Source organism: Erinaceus europaeus, chromosome X (assembly GCF_950295315.1).
Source record: "Erinaceus europaeus chromosome X, mEriEur2.1, whole genome shotgun sequence".
NCBI lineage: Eukaryota > Metazoa > Chordata > Mammalia > Eulipotyphla > Erinaceidae > Erinaceus > Erinaceus europaeus.
This window is the reverse complement of record NC_080185.1, coordinates 120,161,098-120,186,730: the sequence shown is the minus strand read 5'-3', so window position 1 is coordinate 120,186,730 and position 25,633 is coordinate 120,161,098. Positions and strand designations below refer to the sequence as shown.

The window sequence follows — 25,633 nt, the reverse complement described above, 5'->3', positions numbered from 1 at the left end:
CTCCCCACTGCAGGGGGATGCTTCACAAGTGGTGAAGCAGGTCTGCAGGTCTCTCTCCCCCCCATATATATGTATATATATATCCTCTCAATTTCTCTCTGTCCTGTCAAATAAAATTTTACAAAAGACAAAGAAAAGCCACTGGGAGTTGTGTGGATAAGTAGTGCTAGCACCAAGCCTTAGTGATTAACTAATAGAATGGCTGAAGTTTAAGACACTGAGGTAAGGAGGCCGGGTGGTAAGCGCAGTGGGTTAAGCACATGTGACGCAAAGCTCAAGGATCTCGGTTCGAGCACCCAGCTCCCCATCTGCAGGGAGGTTGCTTCACGAGCAGTGAAGCAAGGCTTTCTCTCCCCCTCTCTTGTCTTCCTCTCCTCTCTCGATTTCTCGCTGTCCTATCCAACAACAGTGACAGCAATAACAACAAAAATAGTAGCAACCACAATGATAACAAGGGGAGCAAAAGGGAAAAATGGCCTCCAGGAGCAGTGGATTCGTAGTGCAGGCACCAAACCCCAGCAATAACCCTGGAAGCAAAACAAAACAAAACACAAAAAACTGAAGTAAAAGAAACCACTGGCATTAATAAATGCTGGTGAAGAGCGACTGAACTCTCAGTCATTGCCAGAGGGTGCATATAGCCACTTCTGTCAGCTCTATCAGGAGCTTCTTACACACCTGCTCAGAGATCAGCTGTTCCATGTGTATGCGTCAGGGAAATGACATCATGTGTCACAAAAGACTAATGCACGAATGTTCGTAGTGTCCTTATTCCTACCAGCTAAACACTGGAAAGAATCCAGATGTCTGATAGCGGAAAGGATTGTCATGTTGGTAGCACGCAGTGGAGCACTACTGAGTAACAAAAAAGAATGAACCAGTGATACAGACAATCGACCTACACCTCAGCCATGCTGGCAGACAGTCATTTACATTGATTCCACGGACGTGGAGTCCTTGGAGAGGCACAGCTAAGTCTGGTCATAAGAATCAGAGCAGTGCTTGCGCTGGGAGGCAGAGATGATCAGACGATGGTGATCAGGTGTTTGCTAGTTCTTTTTGTGTTTTAAACTCTTAAACCGGTTTTATTTGAGAAACTCTGATATAGCCTTGAAAAGCACCTTCTGGGGAGTCTGGCGGTGGCACAGTGGGTTATGTGCATGTGGCGCAAAGTACAAGGACTGGTGTAAGGATCCCGGTTCGAGCCCCCGGCTCCCCACCTGCAGGAGAGGCGCTTCACAAGCGGTGAAGCAGGACTGCAGGTGTCTTGTCTTTCTCTCCTCCTCTCTGTCTTCCCCTCCTCTCTCCATTTCTCTCTGTCCTATCCAGCAACAACGACATCAATAACAACAATAATTATAACAACAACAACAAAAAAACAACAAGGGCAACAAAAGGGAAAATAAATAAGTCAATAAAAGAAGAAAGTCACCTCCTGGGCATCATTTGGGGTGTTGGCTACAGAGTCTTTATTGTGCAGTTATGTATGGTTTCTGTTCCATCTCAGTGATGGTATCTTTAGGGTTTGTTTTATGCTCTTTCCCTTGGTATAAAATGGTAATTCTAGTTCCGTAAACCTCTTGTAAGAGGATCTGAGAGATTTCTTTTCCCTTGGGTTGTTTGGTTGAGTTTTTTTTTTTTTTTTTGGAAGGCAGGAGAGCAGAGTCAGTAGGTAGCACCCAGCTCTTTATCTCCTAATTTCAGATCTAATTGAAGAATGAGTCAGTATTCTGGCCCAGGATGGCCTAACGTGCCAGCTGTGACTCTGGCAGCGCTCGCCGGGACACATCTTAGATATGTGACCACATGGACTTCAGACACTCACCTTTTCAGTCACTGGCTACATGGCCAACCCAGACTTCCCACAGGAGTAGGAACAGAAAAATTGCAAACATTAGCCATCCAGTCGAGGCCTCTACTAAATGACACCCCCCCCCCATGCAGTGGAGTCTTTACGGTTGAGAGACGTCTGGTTTCCAAGGGAAGGCCTTATAGGTGAGGTACAGGGTGGGGCCAGACAACCCTCCCTCCCAGGTGTTCCTCGTTGGTGGCAGAAGCTCCGCCCTCCTCGGAAGTAGATACTTGACAGGGGCTTCCCAGGGCAACCTCATGGCCACTCGCATCCCAGCCCCGGTACAGTTCACTCTGATTCAGACCATCTGGCAGTAAGAGTTTCATTTGGCCTTCCATCAAAATGCAGTGATTTAAACAATCCTTCTCTGAAGACGGCACCCGCATGTGCCAGACAGCTGAGACTTCTTTAGATTCTGTGCGCTCTGTGTATGCTGCTTTGGCAGGTTCTGAAAATCCACTGAATGGCTCGGTAGGCAATGATTTGAAATTTTAGTGCGTTTTAATGTATTGTAATGTGTTCTAGTGTTGTGTTCTGGTTGTTTGGAGGAAGTAAAAAAAAAAAAAAAGAGAGATGTGAGTCCAAGAGTGGTTCGTTGTTTCATTCTTGGTATGCTGTTCTAGCTTTTCCTTGTTTTATTTTACTTACACCATTTTCCCTCTGTTCGAAAAAGGTCAAACTAGGCTAAAGATGTTGTCATAGCAGGTTGTTCTGCTCTCTCAATGTAATTTTATTTGTAGGGAAGCTGCAGAAATAAAGCCTCTTACTTATATGCTTTCAGAAAGGCTGTCATAACACGCAGAGCTGAGGAATGGTTTCAGTGAGGTGATAATGTCTCCTTGCCACTGCAGCCACGTACTGCCTGCTTTCAGAAGGCTGCTTTCCTCTGTATCACCATGGTCATTCTCAAGTGTTGTCCTTGGAAACAAGAAGTGGAAACAACTATCTTTAGGCTTATAAGTATAGACATATATATTATATATACTATTACAGAAATATTATATATCATTAATATATAATACTATGTTATATTCTATGTAGTTTTATTAGTAATATTACGATAAAATATATAGGCTTATATATATTTTTGTCATAACCAGGGCTTCCCTGCTCCAGGTCCCCTCCTCTCTCCATTTCTCTCTGTCCTAACAACGACAACTTCAATAGCAACAACAATAATAACTACAACAACAATGACAAGGACAACAAAAGGGAAAATAAATATTAAAAAAATACTTTGCTTTAAAAAAAGAGAGAGAAAAAGAGATGGGGGTGGGGAGGGACACTACAGCATTGAAGCTTTCTTTAATGCAGTGGGGACCAGTCACATGTATAACAAGGACAAAACAGGCACATTGTCCAGATGAGGTATTTTGCTGACTCAGAATTCTCCCCCATTGCAGCCAGTGCTTCACCAGGACTTCATGTGTGCATGATTCTACTGCTCCTATTAGAGTAGCTTTTTTTTTTCCTCCAGGTTTCTCATCTCTGGGCTCAGTGCCTGTACTTTGAATCCACTGCTCCGGTGGCCATTTTATTTTATTTTTATTTTATTGGATAGGACAGAGAGAAATTGAGAGAGGAGGGGAAGATAGAGAGGGGAAGAGAAAGAGAGACACCTGCAGACCTGCTTCACCGCTTGTGAAGGTGGAGAGCCCCCTGCAAGCTGGGAGCCGGGGTCCTTGTGCAGGTCCTTACGCTTCATACTGTGTGTGCTTAACCTGGTGCACCACCGCCCAGTCCCCATAGACTGTCTTCCCCCACCCCGCTTCTTCTTTTTTAGGTAGAGGGTAAGAGGGAGGGGGGGAAAGGAGAAGACATACCATATTTTTCTTTTTGAAAATTTTTTATTAGTGATTAATAATCTACAAGATTATAAGGTTAAAGGGATATGGTTTTTGTCAGTGCTTCCTTTTTAGAAATAAAAAAGGAGCATTCCACACTGCGCCTGCCACCAAAGTGATTCTCCCAGGGAGAAGACTATTTCCCACAAATTCTTAGAAATAGTTTTGCCACTTAGGTTTTTTCTAAGTTGAAGTGTGCCAGTTCTCTCCAGTCTACATATGAGCAAAACCACCTGCTAGTTCCCTTCACCTCTTTACTTCCTTCACTAAGCATAATCGCCTCCAGTGTCATGCACTTGGTGCCAAAGGACAGAGTATCATTTTTTGATTACAGAGTATGAGTCTATGGAGTAGATATCCCATAACTTCTTTATCCATTCAGCTGTCGATAGTGCAATCTATTTATCTTTATCCCTCCTTCTTTATTTTTTTCTTCTTTCTTTCTTTCCTTTTTTTCCTGCTTTACCACACGTGAAGTGTCCTCCATGCTCGTGGAGATGGGGCCTTGAACCAGCATCCTTGCACATTGTAATGTGTGTTGTACTGGCTGTAGTACCACTTGACTCCTGTGCCATCAGTTTTTCAAAGCTACAGTGAGCACTGCTGATTGTTAGTGTTCAGAAATGTGCATCAGTCTTCTTCTTTGGATGGTGGGAGATGGAGAATTTTAAGTTTTTTCATTTATACAAGATCGTAAGATTACAGGGTATAGTTGCACACTGCACCCACTACCAAAGTTCTGTGTCCTCTGCTTCCCACCTTGAATGGAAATTAAAAAATATATATTTATTTATTTATTTTTATTTATTTTTTATTTTCTCTTTTGTTGTCCTTGTTGTTTTTCGTTATTGTTGTAGTTATTATTGTTATTGATGTTGTCGTCGTTAGATAGGACAGAGAGAAATGGAGAGAGGAGGGGAAGACAGAGAGAGGCAGAGAAAGACAGACACCTGCAGACCTGCTTCACCGCCTGTGAAGCGACTCCCCTGCAGGTGGGGAGCCGGGGGCTCGAACCGGGATCCTTATGCCGACCTTGCGCTTTGCGCCACCTGCGCTTAACCCGCTGCACTAGCGCCCGACTCCCGAATGGGAATTTTTTAAGCAGGACGACACGTATGTATAGAATCTACAACATGGTGCCTTTCTAAATCATTGTTTCCTTTCTCGTTTTGTATTCTCACCATTTTGCCCTTACACTGTGTTCCTAATCTTAACCCAGTGCATCTATTTTCTCACCTTATCATGAATTGATTGTGAGCCTCTCAACTGTTTAGTTAAACTGTACTCCTGAGCACCAAGGTTTGTTTGTGCTGGGTGCTCTGGGAACCTTACTCCCCGTCTTCTGATAAATATTTCCCGAGGAGTAGACACTGTGGGTTTGATTGCGAAGTCACAGTTAGGGGATGGAACCTCTGTATACCATGCTGAGTCTTCTTTCTGATGTTTCAGCTCCTTATGAAGCCAGGCAGCCCCTTGTCCAGTCGGAAGGACCATCATCTGGTGGCCCTGGAGCCAAGGCCCCTCGACATCAGGCTTCTCTTATCCGGGTAAGTGATGCCAGCAGGAGAGTGCGCACACGGTCTGAACGTGGACTGCAGGCTTTTGATAGGCCTTCTCCCCCCCTCAGTATTTATTTAATAGAGGCAGAGAGAAATTGAGAGAGAAGGGAAAGATAGAGAGAAACACCTGTGGAACTGTTTCGCCACCTGTGAAGCTTCTTCCTGCAGGTGGGGGGCCGGGGGCTAGAATTTGGATCCTTGTGCATTGTGACACAGGTGCTCAACCAGACGCACCACTTCCTGGCCCTGTATAGGCCCTCTTTTTATTGTAAGGAAGATAGAAAAGTGCCCACCTGCACAAACACTACATTTCTCCTTCTGTTGATTGTGTATTTTCTCAGTGTTGTTTCTTTGCGAGTGTTCTGCTCCTTCTCAGTGTCTCTGGCTAATCTAGACCCGCTCTTGGCTGTCTGCCCTTCTGTTGTCATTGACTCAGTCATTAGGCACCTTCTTCAGGAGAGTTTAGTTTTTTTTCCCAAGCATCCCATCTTACTTGGTTTTTCTTTTTTCTTTCTTTTTTTAAAACTTCTTTATTGGGGGATTAATGTTTTATAGTCAACAGTAAATACAGTAGTTTGTACAAGCATAGCATTTCTCAGTTTTCCACATAACAATACAACCCCCGCCCCCAGGTCCTCTGTCATCCTTTTCCGGGACCTGTACTCTCCCCCTCACCCGCCCCAGAGTCTTTTCCTTTGGTGCAATACACCAACTCCAGTCTAAGTTCTGCTTAGTGTTTTCTCTTCTGATCTTGTTTTTCAGCTTCTGCCTGTGAGTGAGGTCATTCCGTATGCATCCTTCTGTTTCTGACTGATTTCACTTCACATGATTCCTTCAAGCTCCGTCCAGGATGGGCTGAGTTTTTCTTCTTTATTATCACACAATTCAGCATATACTGAGCTTGCTCCCATTTGCTTTCTGCCTCCAGTTGCCTTGCACTCTTTTGGAAAGCAGAGTCAGTTCTGCGTTCACTTTCTGGGCCTAGAGCAGTGTTGTCCTGAGAGCAGTTAGCTCCCAAGTGGCAGCAACGTCCATCTCCTGTGTTATAGCAGAAACTCTGCTGCCTCCCCCCCCCCCAGTTCCTTCTGGCTACACCAGAGCAGAGAGCACTGTGGCTTCCCTGCCTTCTGGGTTTCCTTAGGCTGAAGCACCTAGTTTGTTCTCCTCCTTATCTGCAGCTGTTACTTTGTGGAGCGTCTCTGATTCCTGAGCTGGGGAAGTCATGTTTTCAAAGACGTGTGTGTGTGTGTGTGTGTGTGTGTGTGTGTCTGTCTGTCTGTCTGTCTGTCTAAAAACTAGGTGCCACTGTTTATCCCTAAGGACAAAAGGAAGTTGGGTGGTGTGTGCACCGTTTCGATTGTCCAGTGTAGGAAAAACAATCACTTATGCACAGATTGCTGGGCTCAGAATAGAAGGGTGGTGTCAGACACTCCCATGAAGAAGTGGGCTGTCTTCTGGAGCAGAATAAAGATGAAAGAAGGATCGCGGTATTGAGGGAATTCCCCTCTGGGAATGGGCCACTGTGTGAGGCAGGGTACACAGCTTTATCTCCTGTGGTGGCACTCTGTGCAGGGAACCTCCTCAAAGACTGTATTTGTGCCATGGGCAGTCATTTACCTGCAGTGGCTCCCACAGTTAGCAGGTCTACATGCTGTTGTATCTGTTGTAAATGAGCCAGCAGAGGTGAACTAACAGGTCTGACTTTTCATTCAAACCAGTAAGCAAAAGACAGAACTTGAACCTAGTGTGGTTCAGTATCAGTCCGTGCCCTTTAACATCCTCTGGAAGGTAGTCGACTCCCCTGTCCCATGGAGGCCAGGTTCTAGAGTTGTTGCATAAGCAAACACTGAGTGTAGTAAACATACTCTTGAAAATCCCTTACTGCTGTCACATAAGAGAGGCAAGATGCCATTCTCTCTTAGGTCAGATAGAACTCAAATTTACCACCCAAGTTGGAACAGATATTTGGTTGCATTTAGAGGGCTTGTGGGACCAAAGTATTTTTATTACTTGTTTTTGTTGTAATTAGGGTTTCACTGCTCTCAAAAGAGCAAAGCTGACTTTGTGTGTATGTCTCTGTGTGTGTGTGTCTGTCTCAAACGCACCACAGTGCTGGAGCCTTCCCCAAGGCAAAACAGGCATGCTCCGAGGTGAACTGCCTCTCCAATTCCAAAATAGGTTCAAACAGGGTAGTCATAGGCATTATGGAGTGATGTTCATCGCATTGAGAAAGGTATCAGAAGGACTGAGATTCATCTGAAAAATCTCAGCTGTGTGTGTGTGTGTGTGTGTGTATTTTTCTGCAGAGTGCATTAAAATTTTTTTTTTTTTTAATACCAGAGCACTGCATAGCTACGGCTTATGGTGGTGCGGGGGATTGAATCTGGGAACTCAAGAGCCTCAGGCGTGAAATTCTTTTGCATAACCAGTATGCTGTCTCCCTTGCCGAAGTGTATTTTAGTGCAGTAGAGATCCAGCCCCAAATGGTTTGAATGGTCACCCAAGCAGTAAAGTCGGAACGTTGCAGTAGTCTGTCGGGGTTACTGCACTCCTGCCGCCCAGCTCCCTGGATGGAATAGCTGTGAGCCCGGGCCTTAGATTGGTGACCTCTGACTTTTAATCCCAAGGTCCCTTTTTTCTGCCAATAAACATGATTTTTGGACACTTCCCTCAACTAATGTGTAGTAACTGTGCTAAGTGCTAGGTACGGTGCTGAGAATATAAGGAGTTTATAGACTGCTGGAGGAGACCATCATTGATCAAAGCGTCCCAGGGTAAGTCTAGAGTTAAGACAGGTGATGTGAATGGGTGTTACACTGGACTTTGAGGGTGCAAAGCAGAGGACGGCATCACGACTTCACTTTGGCTGGCAGTGGTGATGAAAGGAGGCTTCCGGCAGGGACAGACGTTTGAGTGGAAACAGGACAGTTCCACGGGGATTACTAACTAAGGGAGTGGGATTGGAGGGAATAGGCAGCAAGCGCATTGAGCGGCAGGTAGTCCTGAGAAAGAGTTAAGGCATAGTGCAGGAAAAAGCAGGCGGGTTCCTGCCCAGGGCCCACCAACCTCTGCGTGACCTTGGGCAAGTTCCTTCTCTCTGGAACTCGAGTGACTGGGGGTGGATTTGACAGTTGACTGCCGAGTAATCTGTGATGATCTGCCACAGCCCAGCTCTTTCAGTGCTCGTCTGGCCTCAGTGGTGGTTCTCCTTCTGCTTGCAGCTTTGCCTTCTGTTTCAGATGAGAGCGAGGAACTTTTGCCCGGACTGCTGTTTGCGGTTTGTATGGCTGCTGTGTTTTTCTTTCCTCTCTTCTTGGGTTTCTTTCATACACCTGTCAACTTGGTTTGGCCAGACTCCACGCCCTTAGAGAGCAGAATGCCAGCCTGAATTAGTCATGTAGATGAGAGGTTGGGAAGGGAAGGTTCTTGGTGGATTGAACACGGTGCTGGGAGAGACCAGGTAGCCACTTCCCCTGATGCCATCTTAGCGTGCTGACGGCACCCTCCCTGACCTCTAGCTTCCTCATGACCTTGTATTCCGGTTCCTTCTGTCCAGCTGCGGGGGTGTGGCCCCTGTGTATTGTGTATTGGCCTTTAGGGATCCTGGGCTGGAGCGTTGCAACTCACAGGCTGGCATTTTACAGATGCTTATGCCAAATCCCCCATCCAGACATTCCGGGGAAGAGTGGTTTTGCTTACGATTTTAGGGTGTTCACTAATTTTTGTCCAGGTATTTTTTTTCCTATTGTTGATGAATGGCTGACCATGGTTTGTAAGGAAAGTACCCTCCATTGCTGCGTCTTCTGGTACGGTGTGTCTATAAGGTCATTTTGTGGTTTACCTTTCCCAAGTTATCCTGACCATCTAGATCACGTGGTCACCTATAGTTTTTTTTTCTGGCATTGAATTTAGAACTGTCCCTTCTCTTCCTTCTAGCCTCTGCTGCCTCTTTCTTTAGTCACATTTGCATAAACTACCTTGTGTTAAGTTCTAGCTCACCGGAGCCCTGAGTAGCTTTTGAAGTGTCCAAAGGATCCTTCTGAAGATGTTCTTTCTCTCTGGCTGAGTGCACAATGTTATGCTTTCTTGTTTGCACCACCTCTCATGACGGCCTCCTCTGATCTTTAGTCCACACTCTTTCCTCCACTGTCCCTCACATGCTGTGAGCCTGGGCCCTCCTCATTGTAACACTCTTCTGTATGGAGGCCAAAAATCTCCTGCCAAACACCTTGACTTGAATGTTGCATTGCCACTAAGGAAGGAAGGGAGGGAGGGAGGGAGGGAGGAAGGGAGGGAGGAAGGGAGGGAGGAAGGGAGGAAGGAAGGAAGAGGGAGAATTGCTGCCAGGGATTGGACCCAAGTGCCTTCCTCATACAGTCGACCATTCCGCCATGCTAGCCCGTTTTTTAATTTTTAATTTTTGAGAGTGACTGGGTTGGGGAGAGTGGGAGAAAGGAGGGAGAGAATAAAGCACTGTTCGCTATATTTGCAGAGTTCCTCTTGTCTTGTCCTTGGTGCTCTCATGCCCTCCAGCACCCAGCAGCATCGCTTCCCCCGTCATTTCACTGAGGAGGCTAATGGTTTGCAGCACCGTTGTGGACACACGAATACAGTTTCCTCACTTCCTGTGATAGGAAAACGCTCTCACCCTCAACTTAGCTCCGCTTCAGTCATCATGCATCGGGACCCCAAAGCCCCCTCTGGCCTGCCCCTGACCCCTCCCTGCCCTCCTTCCACAAAGTCTTTTGCTTTGGTGCAATTCACTTCATCTTAGATGGAGCTTGAAGTGATGATGCTAAATGAGACAAGTCAAAAAACAAAAAGATCAGGATGCTCTCACTCATTGGAGGAACTTCAGAAACAACAGAGACCCCTCCCAAGTCATCATCTGAACTATTCCAGCCTTTAGGTTCATGATTAGTCAACAGTTTGTTTGGTTTTCTATATTAACTCCTTTTTCAGCTACCTGTCTTCCTTCCTTCCGTCCTTCCTTCCTTCCTTCCTTCCTTCCTCTCCTCACCCCCTTGCCATCAGTGTTACTGTTGTAACTCAGAGCCTGCAGGATGAATCCACTACTCTTGGTAGCCATTTTGTCCTTTTAATTTTAAAAACATTCTTGATAGGACAGGGAGAAATTAAGCGGGGCTTTGGGGGGGGAGAGAAAGAGAGACCTGTAGCACTGCTTTACCACTTCTGAAGCAGGTGGGGCGTAGAAGCTTGAACCCAGGTGCTTGCACATAGTAGTGTGTGTGCTCACTGGGTGTGCAACTGCCCAGCCCCCAATTCTTTCTCTTTCTAGAGGGTCAGATGTAATGGTCTTCTGGAATAGATACACAATACTCCCTGTTCTTTATTTCAAAGACAAAATAATAGCAAATAGAATGGAGAACTTTTTCACCCCCAAGTTCTGCTTGGGATATTTGTCTCCTTCTTTCCTCCCTCCCTCCCTCCCTCCCTCCCTTCATTCATTCATTCATTCATTCCTCTTTTTTTTTTCCTTTTTATTGCTCAGCTCTGGCTTATGGTGGTGCTGAGGGTTGAACCTGGGACTTCAGAGCCTCAGGCATGAGAATTTTTTGTATAGCCATTAGCTGTCTGCCCCACCTTTGGCTGTGTTCTCTAATCAACAGGTGGGGAAGGGTTTCAGACCTTGCCTGCCCAACCACCATGTTGATCTAAAGGCCTCAAACTTACATATTGATGGCCTCCTTTCCCCTCATTCTCTCCACCTCAGTTTCTCCTCCCCTCCTCCCCACTTAACTACGGGTACTTCTGGCCAGAAGGAGATTCTCTCTGTTCCTTGGCCTTCTTTCTACAGAGAGAAAGACCAGTGTGAAAAGAGCAAATACCCCGAGGCTCTGTTGGCATGCGGTTGGCTTTAGTTGGAAGAGCCTAGATCGTTATTGCAAGCCAGTGTTCACGGTGAAGGTTTTGATGGGAACAGGAAGAAATCATCTTCGGTGGGGGGTGGGGGGTCTGGCACTGCACGCAGAGGCCGTGCTCTGTAGAGGATGCTGGGAGGGCGTGGAGAGTAGAGGGTGTGCTGGCACACTGGGACCAGATCAGTGAGGTTCTTCGGAGCGAGTTCTGAGCAGGCTGGCGCTCTGAGTTTGGAGCAGAAAGAAGCAGGTGACCAAAGGAGCATTCTAGGCCTGGCTTCGGCCACTCTGGTTCTCTCACTTGGCACTCAGTCCAGGGAAATTAGCGGGGCTCTTTCAGGGGCCAGGAGCCCTCCAAGAGACAACAGTTAGCCTGCAAGGGATTTTTTTTTTCCTGAAGGGTCTCAGGCAGTTTCTCTTCCTTTAGTTTGGAGCCACCCTCCCTTTCCTCACGGCTCTGACATTGTCCTCCAGGAAGTGTCCCTGCACATAGACTGCACATAACCTGTGCACTTGCTGGTCCCTACCCTTCCCTCTCCCTCATCCCACTGAGGCCAGGAACCCCGGGGCTAGGGATGTTCTCAGGGGCTTAGAAGACCCACCTCAGAGTGCCAGCCACAGCCACACCAAGTCTCGATTTGCTTATTGCAGATCATACAGAAAGTAGCAGTAAATAAAATGCTGATATTTTTGGACTATTATGAGCTTTCAGATGCTCCTGTTTGTCAGAGCAATTGGAAATGTAAACTGTGCCCTCTCTCCCAGCCACCTAGTTCTCCATTCCGGAGGCAGCTAGCTTTTATATTGTTCTGAGTGTATTTCATGCCCCACCAAGTGAATATCAGTGTTTCGTATGTAACTATATGTCAGGTGTGGCTAAATGGGCGGTGTATCTATGTTTTACATATAAATACATTTATGTTTGATATATACATATACATGTAAATATCATATATTTGACATATAAAAACACCTATATCCACTAGTTGCATCTTGTGGGCACACTGCTTTTAAGACTTAGCAGTAAAGTATAAGAACATTCTCTAGTGGGACATAAAGTACATCCTCATCTTTTTAAAAAAATATTTTATTTATTTTCTCTTTTGTTGTCCTTGTTGTTTTTTATTGTTGTTGTAGTTATTATTGCTATTGATGTTGTCATTGTTAGATAGGACAGAGAGAAATGGAGAGAGGAGGGGAAGACAGAGGGGGAGAGAAAGATAGACACCTGCAGACCTGCTTCACCGCCTGTGAAGCGACCCCCCTTCCAGGTGAGGAGCCGGGGGCTCGAACTGGGATCCTTGCTGGTCCTGGTGCTTTGTGCCGCGTGTGCTTAACCCGCTGCACTATCGCCCAACTCCCCCCTCATCTTTTTAAAAATATACAAATACATGGTATTTTGTTGTATGCTTTACATTGGGTTCTAGTTCTCCCCCGCCAAGAGAATTAGATCAGTCCTGTTAATTTCGCGGCCCGCTTGGCCCCGCCCCTAGGAAACCCGCCAGAGTTCTAGAGTTGCAGGGTTCGAGAGAGAGGGTTCCTGAGTTCCAGAGTAAGAGAGAGTGCTTGCGCCGCCGCAAAGAGACAGCAGAGTTCTGTTTGGTGATTAGTTTGTCTTAGTTTATGAATCGTTGTTCCTGAATAAAGAAATACAGCTGCCCTGCCCAGCCGTTGTCTCCGCGTCTCTGTTACCCGCCGTGAAGCTAGCCCGGCCAGACCCGCGGAAAATTTTAACAACAGTATTTCATGATGCTCCTCTGCCTTAAATAATGTATTCAGCCCTTTCATTTTATTTTATTTTATTAATGAATTAATAATGATTGACAGTATCATGGGATAAGAGGGGTACAATTCCATACAGTTTCCACCTCTAGAGTTCCATATACCCTCCTCTTGGAAGCGTCCCTAATTTTTATCCCTCTGGGAGTGTGGACCGAAGATCTTTTAGGGGTGCAGAAGGTGGGAGGTCTGGCTTCTGTAATTGCTTCTCCACTGGACATGGGTGTTGGCAGGTGGATCCACACCCCCAGCCTGTTTCTGTCTTCCCCTAGTGGGGCAGGGCTCTGAGGAGTGGGGTTCCAGGACACATTGGTGAGGTCGTCTGCCACGGAAGTCAGGTTTATTCAGCCCTTCCCTATCAGAGAAATTGCAATCAGAGAATTGTTTGCTGACCTGTAGGACCAGTTTCTTGAAATGGAATATTGGGTGAAGTATGCATACATATCAAGTTTTGGGTAAGCTGTATAAGTTTACACACTGTCTGTGAAAATGTCCCCTACCGTAACACTGTGTTGAAAAACTCATGGGTCTTTGCCAGTCGTATAGTTAAAAACTGGTGTATCAGCGTAGTTCTTTTCTTTTTCTTCAAGTTTTTTTTCCCCTGATTTTTGTTGAGAGGGGGAGAGACCAGAGCACTGCTTCACCATTTTCTGTAGTGTCAGGGATCAGACCCAGGGCCTCAAAGTGCGCCCCTCAGTGTAACTCTAATTAGCATTTGACTTTGCTAGTGAAGTGGAATCCTTTCTAGTATTTCTTTTTCTGTGAATTGCCTCTTCATACCCCACACCTCCCCTCCCTTCCGGGTTACTGGTGTTTTTCTTGTTGCTTTGCTATTCTCAACAGTCTGAAACCAAAGGTTCATGTGTCCTCTTCAGGTGAGAGGCTGCAGAGGACATGCAAAGCTGCTTCTTGAGAGGTCGGAAGGAGGGGGGAGGACCCCTGCTCCTGAGACCCTTGAAGGTGGTCAGGGACCCCAACTTCTTGGGGATTCTGGAGTGCCCCTGGCCTGCCTGCCTGCACTGAAGATTGTTGATTTCTGTCGTCATGACAGTAAAGCTGAATGTCTGGATTGAGTGGTAGAGAAGAGAGTGAGGAAGATCTACTCTTGTTAGGGACGGTGAATATCAGCATGGGGTGTGAGTGTTGGCCTCCCAGCATAGCTGAGACAAGGCGGTTCTGTTCCTCTGACCATGCAGCCTGGGAGGGGGGGGGGGGGAGAGTTTGTCTTTGTAACAGGAAGAACTGGTTCCATAAATTGTATAGGAATGCATGTTCCCTGTTCTTAACATCGTGTTCTACCAAATTCATTCCCTCGCTTGGTTTCAAATGGTAGCTGGAGTTCTGTCGTCTCCTGGGGGGTAAGGATCAATGTGTTCTCATTATGTTCTAGGCATTGAGTCTGCTGCAGGACCCGTGGCTGCTTGAGTGGCCAGTGCCAGCCACCGTAGAAGGTCTGCTTCCCCAGCCCCGGCCTCTTCCCTGCTGGCTACCTTCTATTCATTCTCTTCCAGACTTTCCTAATCCTTATTTTGAAACTTTTTTTTTCAAAACTTTTTTTTTCAAACTGATGCTGAAGCTTTCATTTAAAAATTTTTTTATTATCTTTGTTTATTGGATAAAGATAGTCAGAAATTGAGAGGGAAGGGGGAGAGAGAGAGGGAAAGAGACAGAGACACCTGCAGCCCTGCTTCACCACTGGTGAAGCTTTTCCCCTGCAAGTGGGGACCAGGGGCTTGAACCTATGTCCTTGTACACTGTAACACGTGTGCTTAACAGGTTGTGCCACCCTCCCCGGCCCCCAAAGCTTTCGTTTCTTAGCCTGAATCTCTTACTGTATCCCTCAGGTATTGACCCTTTATCCACATTTCTCAATAATCAAAATAATTCTGATTACTTGATTTCTTTGCTGGGAGGTACTTCTGCAGAAAAGACCACCATGTTTGATGCTATAAGGTGAGACTAGTAAAGGTGACTCCAGGATATAAGAGGAGGGAACCTGGGATAGATACAGAAGGATGTTTATAGGAGAAGGACACATATGCCGTACTAGGACTATCGGGAGCGCTGCCTTTAAGACCTTGAGGAGTCTGTGCTTAGAGACAGTGCAGGCAGTAGGCCAGAACTGGGATTCTAGTGGCTAGTCTAGCATTCAGTTTTTAGCCTCACACTGTACACAACCTAGGCCAGCAAAATGAACGCTTTGTTCCCTGTCTCTTAGAAAACATATATATTTATTCACTGAGAGGGAAAACCAGCATCTCACTCAAGCATGTGTGGTGCTGGGAATTGAATTCAGGACCTCACACTTTGCAAGTCCTGTGTTCCGCCGCTGCCAGTGTGCCACCTCCCCAGACACGGAAAGATGGTTCTCATGACCAGAGCCCGTAGGTGGAGGAAGACGAGGCTGGAGAGGCAGGCTGAGTGCTGAGGGCTGTGCCAGGACCTTTTCACGTGGGAACCAATGGCTCTGAAACTGGTCCAAGCCTCATGAGTAAGTGACCACCCCAGATTTGAGCCCAAGTCTGTCTGTCTCCAGAACAGGTATTCTTCTGACACCTCTAGCTGTTTCCTGACTGAACTCAGGGTGCCCAGAGTCGGGGGCCGGGGGGGGGGGATGGGCAGCCATGACCTAGCCGGCAAGGCAAGGGCTGGGGGTGTCTGCGCAGCAGGACAGCAAGCCCAAAGTCCCGTCCAAATCTCTTGCGGCTGGCTTCTCACTTTCTCCTGGCTCCTCTAAGCAGAGAGCAAAATCCTGATACTCATAGAAGGAAAATGCTGTCTTTAGAACAGTCACTCAAATCCTGATAAAATCAGAGGCAGTGATTATGCATTAGCATTTCTTATGTTAATCAAAAGACTATTAGTACCACATGCTAAAAATAACAGTGAAATGGTTGCGTACTTGCATTACATGGCAATCTATAGGATTCTTTCCTGATGTGAAACCATGCCAGATACGCATAGGCAAAAAGCACGTGAGAAATAAGTTGGTGCTCTGTCTGGAAAATTCTCCAGCTAAACTAGGTAATGGGAGGGAGGTGTAAATATCGCATATTCATATCCCAAGCACAGATCCTCAGTCTGTGAGATTGCTGCAGTGATCTTGGCATTGCAGTGAAGTTCTTTCTCAAAAGGAAATGGCATATTTGACACGGTAGATGGATGGTAAGAGCTGGCTGCGTATTCTGGTCCTATCATTAACTAGGTGTGTGGCCTTGATAAATCACTTCCCTTCCCTAGCTCTCAGTTTTCCGTTCTGCAAAATGGGAAGAATGGGACTCACATCTCAGTGTTGTTGTGAAGATAAAACAAAACACATGTTTTAGGTACTAATGATGCCTGGATCTTGGCAAAGTGGGGATGAGAAATTACTTAACATGCTCCCTGTCCGTGGAGATTTTATTTATTGTAATAAGCAGAATGTGTGTGTTGCACATTATAGAGTCAGACATATATATCATTGTCTGACAGTCAACCTTATAAGGTGTTAAAATTGGGTCCCTAAGTGAGTTTGGCGATATATTGTTAAAATCCATCTTTATAGATTTACTTCCACGAAGAAGCTGCTAATACTATGTTACTCTGTTGGGATTTAATTGGAGCTAACTTCTCTCTAGACAAAGACAATTTATATTTATTGCAACTTGCTGTGAGTCTGTATAATTATTTCAAAGCAAAAAGTTAAGAAAAGATATTTTCTAACTTCATAGATAAGGGAGAAGGTTCATTGTTCACACTGTTGGATGACATTTTTGGGTAAGTGCATGTCAAGTTCACTTCCTCCACTGTGGGAGAACTCAGCATAGCCTTTCTGTCCCCACAAGAGGCCAGATGTTTGCTTATTTGTTCGTGTATTTGGTAAACAAGTACCTGCCCATTTAAGAGGCATTTTTGAGGTGCTGAGGCTCTAGTGGTGATCAGAATGGACATTTCCTACACCCGCAGACCGTATCCTCTAGTGAGAGTTGCATAGGAGACGGAATATAGACACAGTTTACAGAGAGCAGTGTAGGATGGTTTGATGCTAAAACAAAATTGCTGAGCTTTTCATTTTTAGTTTCCGTTCTTCATTCCTCATTTAGTGGTGTTTCTACTTCCCCCCTTCCCAAGCCTGCCCTCCTTTTTTATTTTTGCCATTGCTGGGGCTTCACTGCTCTAGGCCTGCTTTCCTTTTCAGACAGAAAGAGGCAGCTACAGAGAGAGGGAAAGGCACCACAGCACCAAAGCTTCCTCCGCTGCGGCGGGAACTGGGGCCACTTCTGGCTTGCCCACATGACAGAGCAGACATGCTAGCTAGGTGAGCTATTGTGCCAGCCCCCTAACCTTCTTTTCTTTTTCCTCTGTAGAGTTTCCCTGGGAATCTCCTTCAAACACACAGGCTAAAGTCTTATTAAGCAAAAAATAGCAAGCCTGGAAAAAAAAAAAAAGGCTCATCGGCAGGCTGTCTTCAGGAATAGTCTGCAGGGACAGTCGGATATGTGTTTAATGACGTCATGTCGTTGGGTGGTGAGGTTTCAGAAACAGGCGACCTCACACTTCCATCAGCGGTGTGGGAGCGGCTGTGCTGTGGGGGCTGCTCGGGCTGGCATTCCTTTGGACCTCACTTGAATCCTAGATTGGTTAGGGAAAGGGGCTGCTACCTTGCATTTGAATGACTTACCGCAGTGCATCCATTTCTCACCTAACAGGCCGACAGGTGGCAGTCCTCCACGTGAGGATTAGGGTAGCGGGGCTCCTTTGGCCCTCTGGCTGTGTCTCCTCCATTCATCAGGCCACTAGGAAGGAACATGGAAGAGCGGGACCCACCACATGTGCTCACATCACACGGGCTTGAGCTCCATCACATGGCTGCAGCTGACGGCCAGGGGGCTGGAGTAAGTCTTCCCTCACCCAGTGACACCTCCACACCAGCTGTGGCGGACACGAGTGACGGGAGGAGAGCATCAGGATCGCAGACAGAAGCGCCGCTGTCAGTGGTTTGTTTCTCTGACTTATTTTTTTTGTCGGTCCAGGGCTCCTCGGTCAATTCCCATACTCACTGGGGCTGTTCTCTTCCCAGCCGCCTAGCCATTCTTTCTGTTTAGGGTGAGTGAGTCTCCTGCTGTCTTAGCTCAGGAAACCGTTTTGACTAGTGATCAAACTATGCACAGTGATCTTACTTTCAGAATACGGTTGGTAGGGAGGTATCTGTGCATATTCCCACCGGGCTTGGTATGAGCTTTTGCTACTCCAGATGGTTTGTTTAGCAAGGATATTGCCAGAAGATCATCGTACCCTCTGGTGCTATGCTGGCCTCCAAGACAGCATTTACAGGATGCCTCCAGCGTGGGACTTTAATCCAGACGCGTGTTCTGTGGGAGGGAAGAGATCCACCCCTTTCTTAAGTCCTCCTGGCAATTCATATTACTCATTTCTGCTTGCTTTTAAAGATATTATGGGGTTAAATGGCACCTTTTGGGATTGTATTAATAGCATTACTTTTTAATGGACTCTTGACGTTTCATAATAAACAACCTGTTTTCCCCAGAGATAATAACTTGCAGTGCCAAATATTTGCATTTCATCTGAAACAAAACCAAAGGTTTGCATGTTTTAAATAATATAAGCAAATATAAGTCTCCGGCATCTAGGGAAATTGTATCATGAACCATATGTGTGTGGCTTAAGCAGACAGATGTAGCAGTCTCCCCCCCCCCTTTTTTCCTTTTGTCCTTTCTTTAAAAAAAAAAAAAAAAAAAAAAACCACTGGCAGAACTCAAACCTGGCACCAAGAAGTAGTATCTCTCCCCAGCTGATGAACCTTCTGGAACTGGGGGAGGCCTCAAGTGCTTGCCCAGTGCACTGGACGCCCAATGCTGTGTAGCCCACCCACCCGCAATTCCCATGGCCTCCAGTCTTGCAGTGCTGGGCTCTCCCTGGGAAGCTGACTCTGCAGATCTTTGAGAAGTTGTGTTGACTGTTAGAGTTGACTTTGGGTTCATTTGGAGAGAGGAACGCTTGCACTGGGGTCCTCAGCGGCCCCCCTAGTTGCCGACAGAAGCGATCTGTTTTCTAACTGGAACTTCTTCTTGTGCCTTAAGACTTCTCTATGGCTCCCTGCTGTCCCCTGGATAAAGCTGAGAGCCTTTCAACCTGGAGTACGACGCCTTCATGAGCTGGGCCCTACTTTCTTCTTGGCCTAACTTGAGGCAACTCCGCTAGGATCTGCTCTGCACCACAGCCTGTCCATCTGTGTGCAGCCCATCTGGGCTACTTTGAAGACGTGGCGCCTCTCTCCCTCTCTCTTTGGGGGTGTTCTTGAAAATGCCTGCCTTTCCCTGCATGTTCTATAGCTTCTCAAAACTTGTGAGTGTGCTTCAGATCATCTAGAGGACTTCTGAAACCACTTGCAGACTTTCTGATTCAGCTGTGGGGGAAGCCACGCCCCGGTGATGCTGGTGTGGGTGACTAGGGCCTGTGCCCGGAGAACCAAAGGTCTTGAGTGCCCTGTCTTACCAGAACATGCACTCCACTGTTTTTGGACCTGCCTGACTGTCTTTCTCCCTCTCTGGACCCTGGGCTTCCTAGGGGAAGGAATCTGTTTGCCCACCCCCAGTGTATCCCTAGTTTCTGAGATATTGTCGGTGTTCAAAACCATCTGCTAAAGGAAGGAATATTTATGTTGCAAAGTTCAAAAGCTATTTCTCCTCATAGTGAATTAACTTTCTCTTGGAATATTTCAGCCTGAGGGTGTACAGCCTGTGATGTCACCTTTCTGGATGCCCTTATCTGTCCCTGAAACAGTCACTTTATGCATATGGAACTTGAGAACTCCCTGCAGAGATCAGAGACCAGGGGTGAACTATAGGAAGAGAGACATGGACTTCTTTTGATCTCAAACTTTAAAATATGGTATGAAGTCAGGGGTTTTCTTTCATTAAGCGTGGCACAGAGTAGTGCTTCTGATTCTCTTTCAGTATAAGGCATATTCCTGAAGTGAGTGGAGCCTGGCAGTAAGGGCACCTCACTCTTCCTTATAGTATCTGCAACACTGTGTGTGGACTAGGAGTCTGCGAAATGATTCTAGACGTCCAGGTTGAACCACGAGTGAAGATACTTAAGAATACTTTGAATGTTCAAGCTGTGTGATACTTAAACCGTGTGTGTGTGTGTGTGTGTGTGTGTGTGTGTGTGTGTGTATTTGGAAAAACTTTAGACTGAGACAGATGCAGCAAGAGAGAGAAGGACAGAAGCCCCAGCACCAAAGCTTCCTTCATCACACTGGGGCTGGGCTTGAACCCGGGCGTGCACACGGCAGAGCAGCTCACTCTGAACTGTTTGGCCAGTCCTCGTGTTCTTTGGCTGCTCACATCACTTAGTTTGAAATCAGCTAAAAGCCTGCAGTGAGTGCTAAGCACGGAGAGGGAGCTCGAGGCAGGCTGACGGGCTTGATGTGAGCTGCTAGAAGGGCTGGCCACTCTCTGAATGCGCTACAGTGCTCTTTTGCTTCACCCCTCTTCCAAAAGTAAGGGAGGGAGGGAGGGAGGGAGGGAGGGAGGGAGGGAGGAGGGAAGGAAGGAAGGAAGGAAGGAAGGAAGGAAGGAAGGAAGGAAGGACGGACCCCGTGATAAAGTATTTTTGGTTTTGGAGCAGAAGCTCTCCTTTGCAGCTGTGCTCTTGAGGAGGAGGCTTGGGGTTCTCCTGGGATGCAGGCCATGAGCAGCTCAGAGCGCCGGCCAGGGCCTATGGAGCAGGACTCCTTAGCTGAGCCAGCGGTGAGGAGCAGTCTGCTTCACCATCTGCTCGCTTTCCCTTCCCACTGGCTGCCCCCTGCTCACCCCAGAACTTCTCTGCCTGCTCAGGGGTGCTGCTCCCCCTTGCTCCAGGCCCCCACATGCCTGTAAGTGTCCTCCGGCCCTTCCCCGTGCTGGCGCGATATGGAACCTGAGAACTCCCCAGAGATGAGAGTCACAGACTGCTTTCTCTGTGGATCGGTCTGTGCTGAACTACAGCCCCCAGTTTGAGCCTGTGGCCTCGGCTGTCCTTATTGGAGTAGAGCTTTCTGCGGCAGGACATCCCAGAGCCAACAGTAGTGCCCTCTGCCGTGGCCATGGGCGTGGCAGGGACATTGGAGAGTCATTTGGGGCAGTAGGACTTGCACACGGGGGCGTGGGCAGGCTGGGAGTAGAGCAGAGGAAGCCTGCTGCCAGGGATCAGGTGGCCGGATAGATGAGAAGGGCCCACAGACCAGGTGGAGGAAGTCGAATTTTAAAAAATCAGGCCTCGGCTCATCTCTAAGCTTTTAAGCAAAAGATTCAGCCAGCCACTTTCGCCTGTCTTTTCCTGCTTCCTGCTGTCCGAGTAGACTGCAGATTTGCTGAGAGTTCACTGACGCCATTCAGGCGTGAGGTAGTGTGGGCGAGGAAATAGAGCGAGCAGATGGTCATGGGATTGGAGAGAGAGCAAACATGGCTTGACGTGAGCAGCAGCAGCTGGACGTGGCAGCTTCATTTCCAGACAGGTAGGCGTGGGCTCTCTCGAGTTATAGCTTCCACGTCAGAAGCAGGAGCCCAGTGGCCCACGGCTTGCAGGGAGGTTTCAGCCCCTTTGTTCACAGGGCGGTGGGACAGAGCTTCCCTGAACCAGCTCTGCCCTTGGAACTATTCCCTCAGAAGCACCTGTTCTTGCCTCTCCTGCCACGCCTAGCCTTTTGGGTTCCTTTATTCCAGCTATTTCTGTTGGTACTGACCCGCAGGGCAGTGTTCCTGGGAGCTCTCCAAGCCGCAGTCAAGCATGTCACTCAGTCCAGCACTTCCCATCTCCCTTCTCCCTGGAGGCTGCCCCCAGACCCGTCCAGAGGTCCACTGTGTGTTCAAGCTGTCTGGCTCTCCTCTGCTTTCCTAGTTGGTATTGTCCATTCACTACCAGAATGATGTGGGCTTTCTGCAAAAACATTTAGCTGGGTACAACTCACTTTGAAAAATCATGATCTTCAAGAGCCTGACTTTGAACAACAGGCCTGAGGAAATCTGTTGCTCGAGCAGTTGCTTGCTGACTTCAGGGGTTCCTGAAGAGGATACGTATGGCCTGTAAGCTCTCTGGACTTCACTTTCCTCATCTGGAAAGGAAACACAACACATTGTATGAAATGCTTACAAGTTTCAAAGCAGTCAGTGTATAAGGTATTAACTCCTAGGTTGTAACTTCCTGGACATACAGAAATGATTTGATTTACAGATAGTGGAAATCCACCTAGCACGAGGTGGGTGGCAGCTGACCTGGTAGAGCGCACTTGCTACCATGCACTAAGTCCCTAGTTCAAGGTATTCCTGGGAAGAATTACTTCCTGGGATATGGGGTATGTGTGTTGGGGGAGGTGAAGGGACAGATGGTCTGCTGTCTTCGCTAGGGACAGTGAAGAGAATGCCGTCCTAATATGCCAGCTGGATTCCTTGATAGTGTGTTCAGAAGCAGGCAGCTTGCTGGCTTCTTCTTCTTCCCCTTCTTCTACTACTTCTTCTCCTCCTCCTTCTCCTCCTCCTCCTCCTCCTCCATCTTCTTTTATAAGCAGGATCTTGATTTATTGTGATTGATTAAGGGACGTCTCTGAGGCTCTCAGGAGTGCGGGGCCTGCCACTTGTCAGGGGAACACTGTTGGGGTTGTATTTGACTCCACAGCCATCTGGGATGAAGCGCTTGTCAGCCACTGTGTCTTCACACTCATCCGCGTTAAACGTGGTGAAGCCCCACCTCTTGGAGATGTGGGTCTTCTGGTGTCCAGGGAATTTGAACTTGGCCCTGCGCGGGGCCTCGATCACATGCTCTTTGTTCTGCAGCTTGGTGCGGATGGACATGATGACCTGGCCGATGTGGACTCTGGCCACGGTGCCCTGGGGCTTCCCAGAAGCACCTCGCATCCCTGTCTGGAGCCTAAGGTTAGGGACAGCAGGAGGTCAGGTGTAAAATGAACACGGAGCAACAAGAGCTGTCTCCAGGCTCCCTTAGGGAAGCCTGTACAAGCAACAGGCTGCATGCATTCCCCACGAGGCTGCTGTTTGCAGCCACTGCGCACCGGGCGCCATGGGGAGGGCAGCACGGTCGGCTTCATTGGCTGCAGAGCTTGCTGGCTTCTTAGCAGCGGCCTTCTCCCTTTTTGTCCTAATTCCCTTTGGCCCTGAGCAGGGGTGGGAACATCTGGCCCAGGGCCATATACCACTGGTGAGATCATCTGGCCTGGTCCTGCCAAGGCAACCAGAGCTTGTCTCATAACAATATTAGGTGCTAATTTTTTGATCTGATAATTTTGTATGGCCTGCAAATGATGTAACAAATATCCAGTTGGCAGGAAAAAGGTTCCCCATCCCTGCCCTAAAGGCGCACCCTCCTTGTGTTCACCTCTTGGCTCCTTGAAGCTGGTGACCCTTGTCAGCTTAGCTCCAGGGTTGATGGGAGAAACAGACCAAAACCCTGGCCTCCCCCTTCCGGAATCACCAGTTTTGCTTTCTTTCTCCAGTGCCTGCCAGAGCTTTGTTTTCTTCTGTGGTACTGTCTGATTCTGTATCCTAAATCCTCAAATTTGACTTGCACGCCACCTAGTGGCAGATCTGGTTACCCTTAGCACCCTGTTTGTTGAGGTTCCCTGCTCACTGCTCTCCATTCCCAGCCCTATCACCAAGCATTATCCCCAGTTCACGCACACGGAAAGGGAATTTGAGTGATCCTGGCTTGCCACTCAAGTGGGACCTGGGGAAGTGAGATTTGAATTGAGGCTATTGATGCCAAGGTTTCTACAATGGGATGCCTGAGGGGAAACGATGTGTTTTTATCTGCTGTAGTGTTTTTTTTTTTTTTTTTTTTAGTAATGGTTTGAAAAGAATCCAGATTATTTTTATAATATATAGCATCTCCTCAGCTACTCTACAAAGATCAGAGTATGGTGGCTATTTGAAAATAAGAATTATAATATTTTGAACCTTTTTTCTTACCGTACTGAAAAACCTTCCACACTCAACAACTGTTAAATATTCCCTGAACAGTCCCATTAACAACTTTGGAAAATGTACAAGCCATTTTAAGCACATATTTGTTCTTTCAGAGTTCATGTTCTAGTTATGAATCATGTAAATTTATGCCTTTGAGTAAGAAAATTAGTACGAGTGAGAACTTCAATGGGTGTTTAATATGTTTACTTCATCTCACTAAAGACAGAGTCTTTGGACATTTTCTGTTCATTAATTATTTTCTTTTGAAAGTCCTTTTCAGTGGAGAGAGAGGCACAGGACAGCAACAGTAACTACCCGGACGAGCCCTGGAGGATAACAGAAGAGCAGCGCGAGTACTATGTGAATCAGTTCCGGTCTCTTCAGCCGGACCCGAGTTCCTTCATTTCAGGTAATGGAGGCAGATGGGTGAGCACACAGGTCCCAGAACAGTACCTCACAGAAATCACAGTACAGGCCGTGAGGAATAGTTCACACAAACTGAATACGACAGCCTTCTGGGATTGCAATTTGTTTTCCTCCAAGATTGAATTTCATATCAATTCTGAGCTGTGCAGAAAACTACTTGGCAGTGACGTTTGGAAAAATAGATTTCTGTTTGAAAAGGGTGAAATAGGAATGTGGGGGGGCGGGTGGGACCTGGGGGTAACCTGGCCGTAACCCTGCACCTTACCAGCGCTGTCGTTTTTTTTTTTTTTTTTTCTTGAAATGGTAGGGCGTGGCACCAGTGACTTACTCATTATGTCAAGCCAGAGAGAGCATGCAGCATGGGCGGCCTTCTGAAAAACTTGACGCCACAAGTCTTCTAAAGTGATATGTGCCTTGGAAGTTCAAATTCATGCTCGTTTTCTTTGGCTCGAATTGTCCTCCTCTGGTTTTTCTGAGAGAAATGAAAATATGGGAGGAAAATTGGCCTGCTTTTTTATGTCCACAGTTCTCCTGGGTTGCCTGTTGAGCTCTCATGTAAAATTCAAGCTGAGAGGAATTGATTTAACTCCCGTGTGCCTACATTTTACTGGGCTAAAGACTAAACAAACATTGAAAGAGTAGAGCATAGAAGGAAAAAATAAAACATAAAATCTTCTTTTTGTACTTTAATTTGAAAGAACAACATGTCCCAGATAACTGTAAGCTGGCATATTGAAGTTTGTACTAAGAATAATGTTCTTCTGCAAGGTAAAGCACGTGATTGAAATATGCTAATATAAGAGCAGATACCACTTTCTGACGGGTGGCAATGGCTTTATTTAAGGCGGGATATTGTAACTGTAGCAAGTTAACGTTGACAACATGATTTTAAAAATAAACAGAAACCCAGATTGCATGTACTGATTCCTTGCAAACTGTACCCATTGCTTAAGTGAATGTCTCCAGTATGTATTTAGATATTTAGAAAAATACAAGTGTAGGCAGTTCTGAGGAATGCTTTGATTTCTGTCTCCCATTTGTTTGGCAGAATTCCAAGCGTAGACACAGCCAGCATGGCTGCATGGCCGACCCTTATGTGCCTTTCACACAGTTCCAGCTGTTTTCTCTATATCTTCTCTAAACACAGATGACTTTGAAACAGTCACCAGACCATTTCATTTGAAAATAAGTCCCGATTTATCTGTAAAAATAAAACTCTTAAAAATATCATCACAGTTCATTGACATATGTACAAAACACACATCCCTTAATCTCATATAGTTTTTATTGTTCAGATTTCTGATTATTTCCTAAAGGCCTTTTAAAAAAGTTC

At 46.8% G+C, this 25,633-nt stretch overlaps 1 protein-coding gene and 1 non-coding gene across 10 annotated transcripts in view; one reads left to right on the top strand and one right to left on the bottom strand.

Annotated features, from left to right (window-relative positions):
- The window catches only part of REPS2 (RALBP1 associated Eps domain containing 2), a 141,716-nt gene that overhangs the window by 17,768 nt on the left and 98,315 nt on the right, over window positions 1–25,633 (top strand). For all 9 annotated transcript variants that reach the window (XM_060182983.1, XM_060182982.1, XM_060182987.1 and 6 more), the window contains 2 exons: window positions 5,146–5,243; window positions 24,145–24,283. In XM_060182983.1, coding sequence (XP_060038966.1) covers window positions 5,146–5,243; window positions 24,145–24,283 — 237 coding nt within the window. The remainder of the gene's footprint in view (window positions 1–5,145; window positions 5,244–24,144; window positions 24,284–25,633) is intronic.
- On the bottom strand, window positions 22,876–23,009 carry LOC132536047 (small nucleolar RNA SNORA70). The gene has a single exon (XR_009547735.1). It is a non-coding gene; the product is annotated as a small nucleolar RNA SNORA70 (small nucleolar RNA).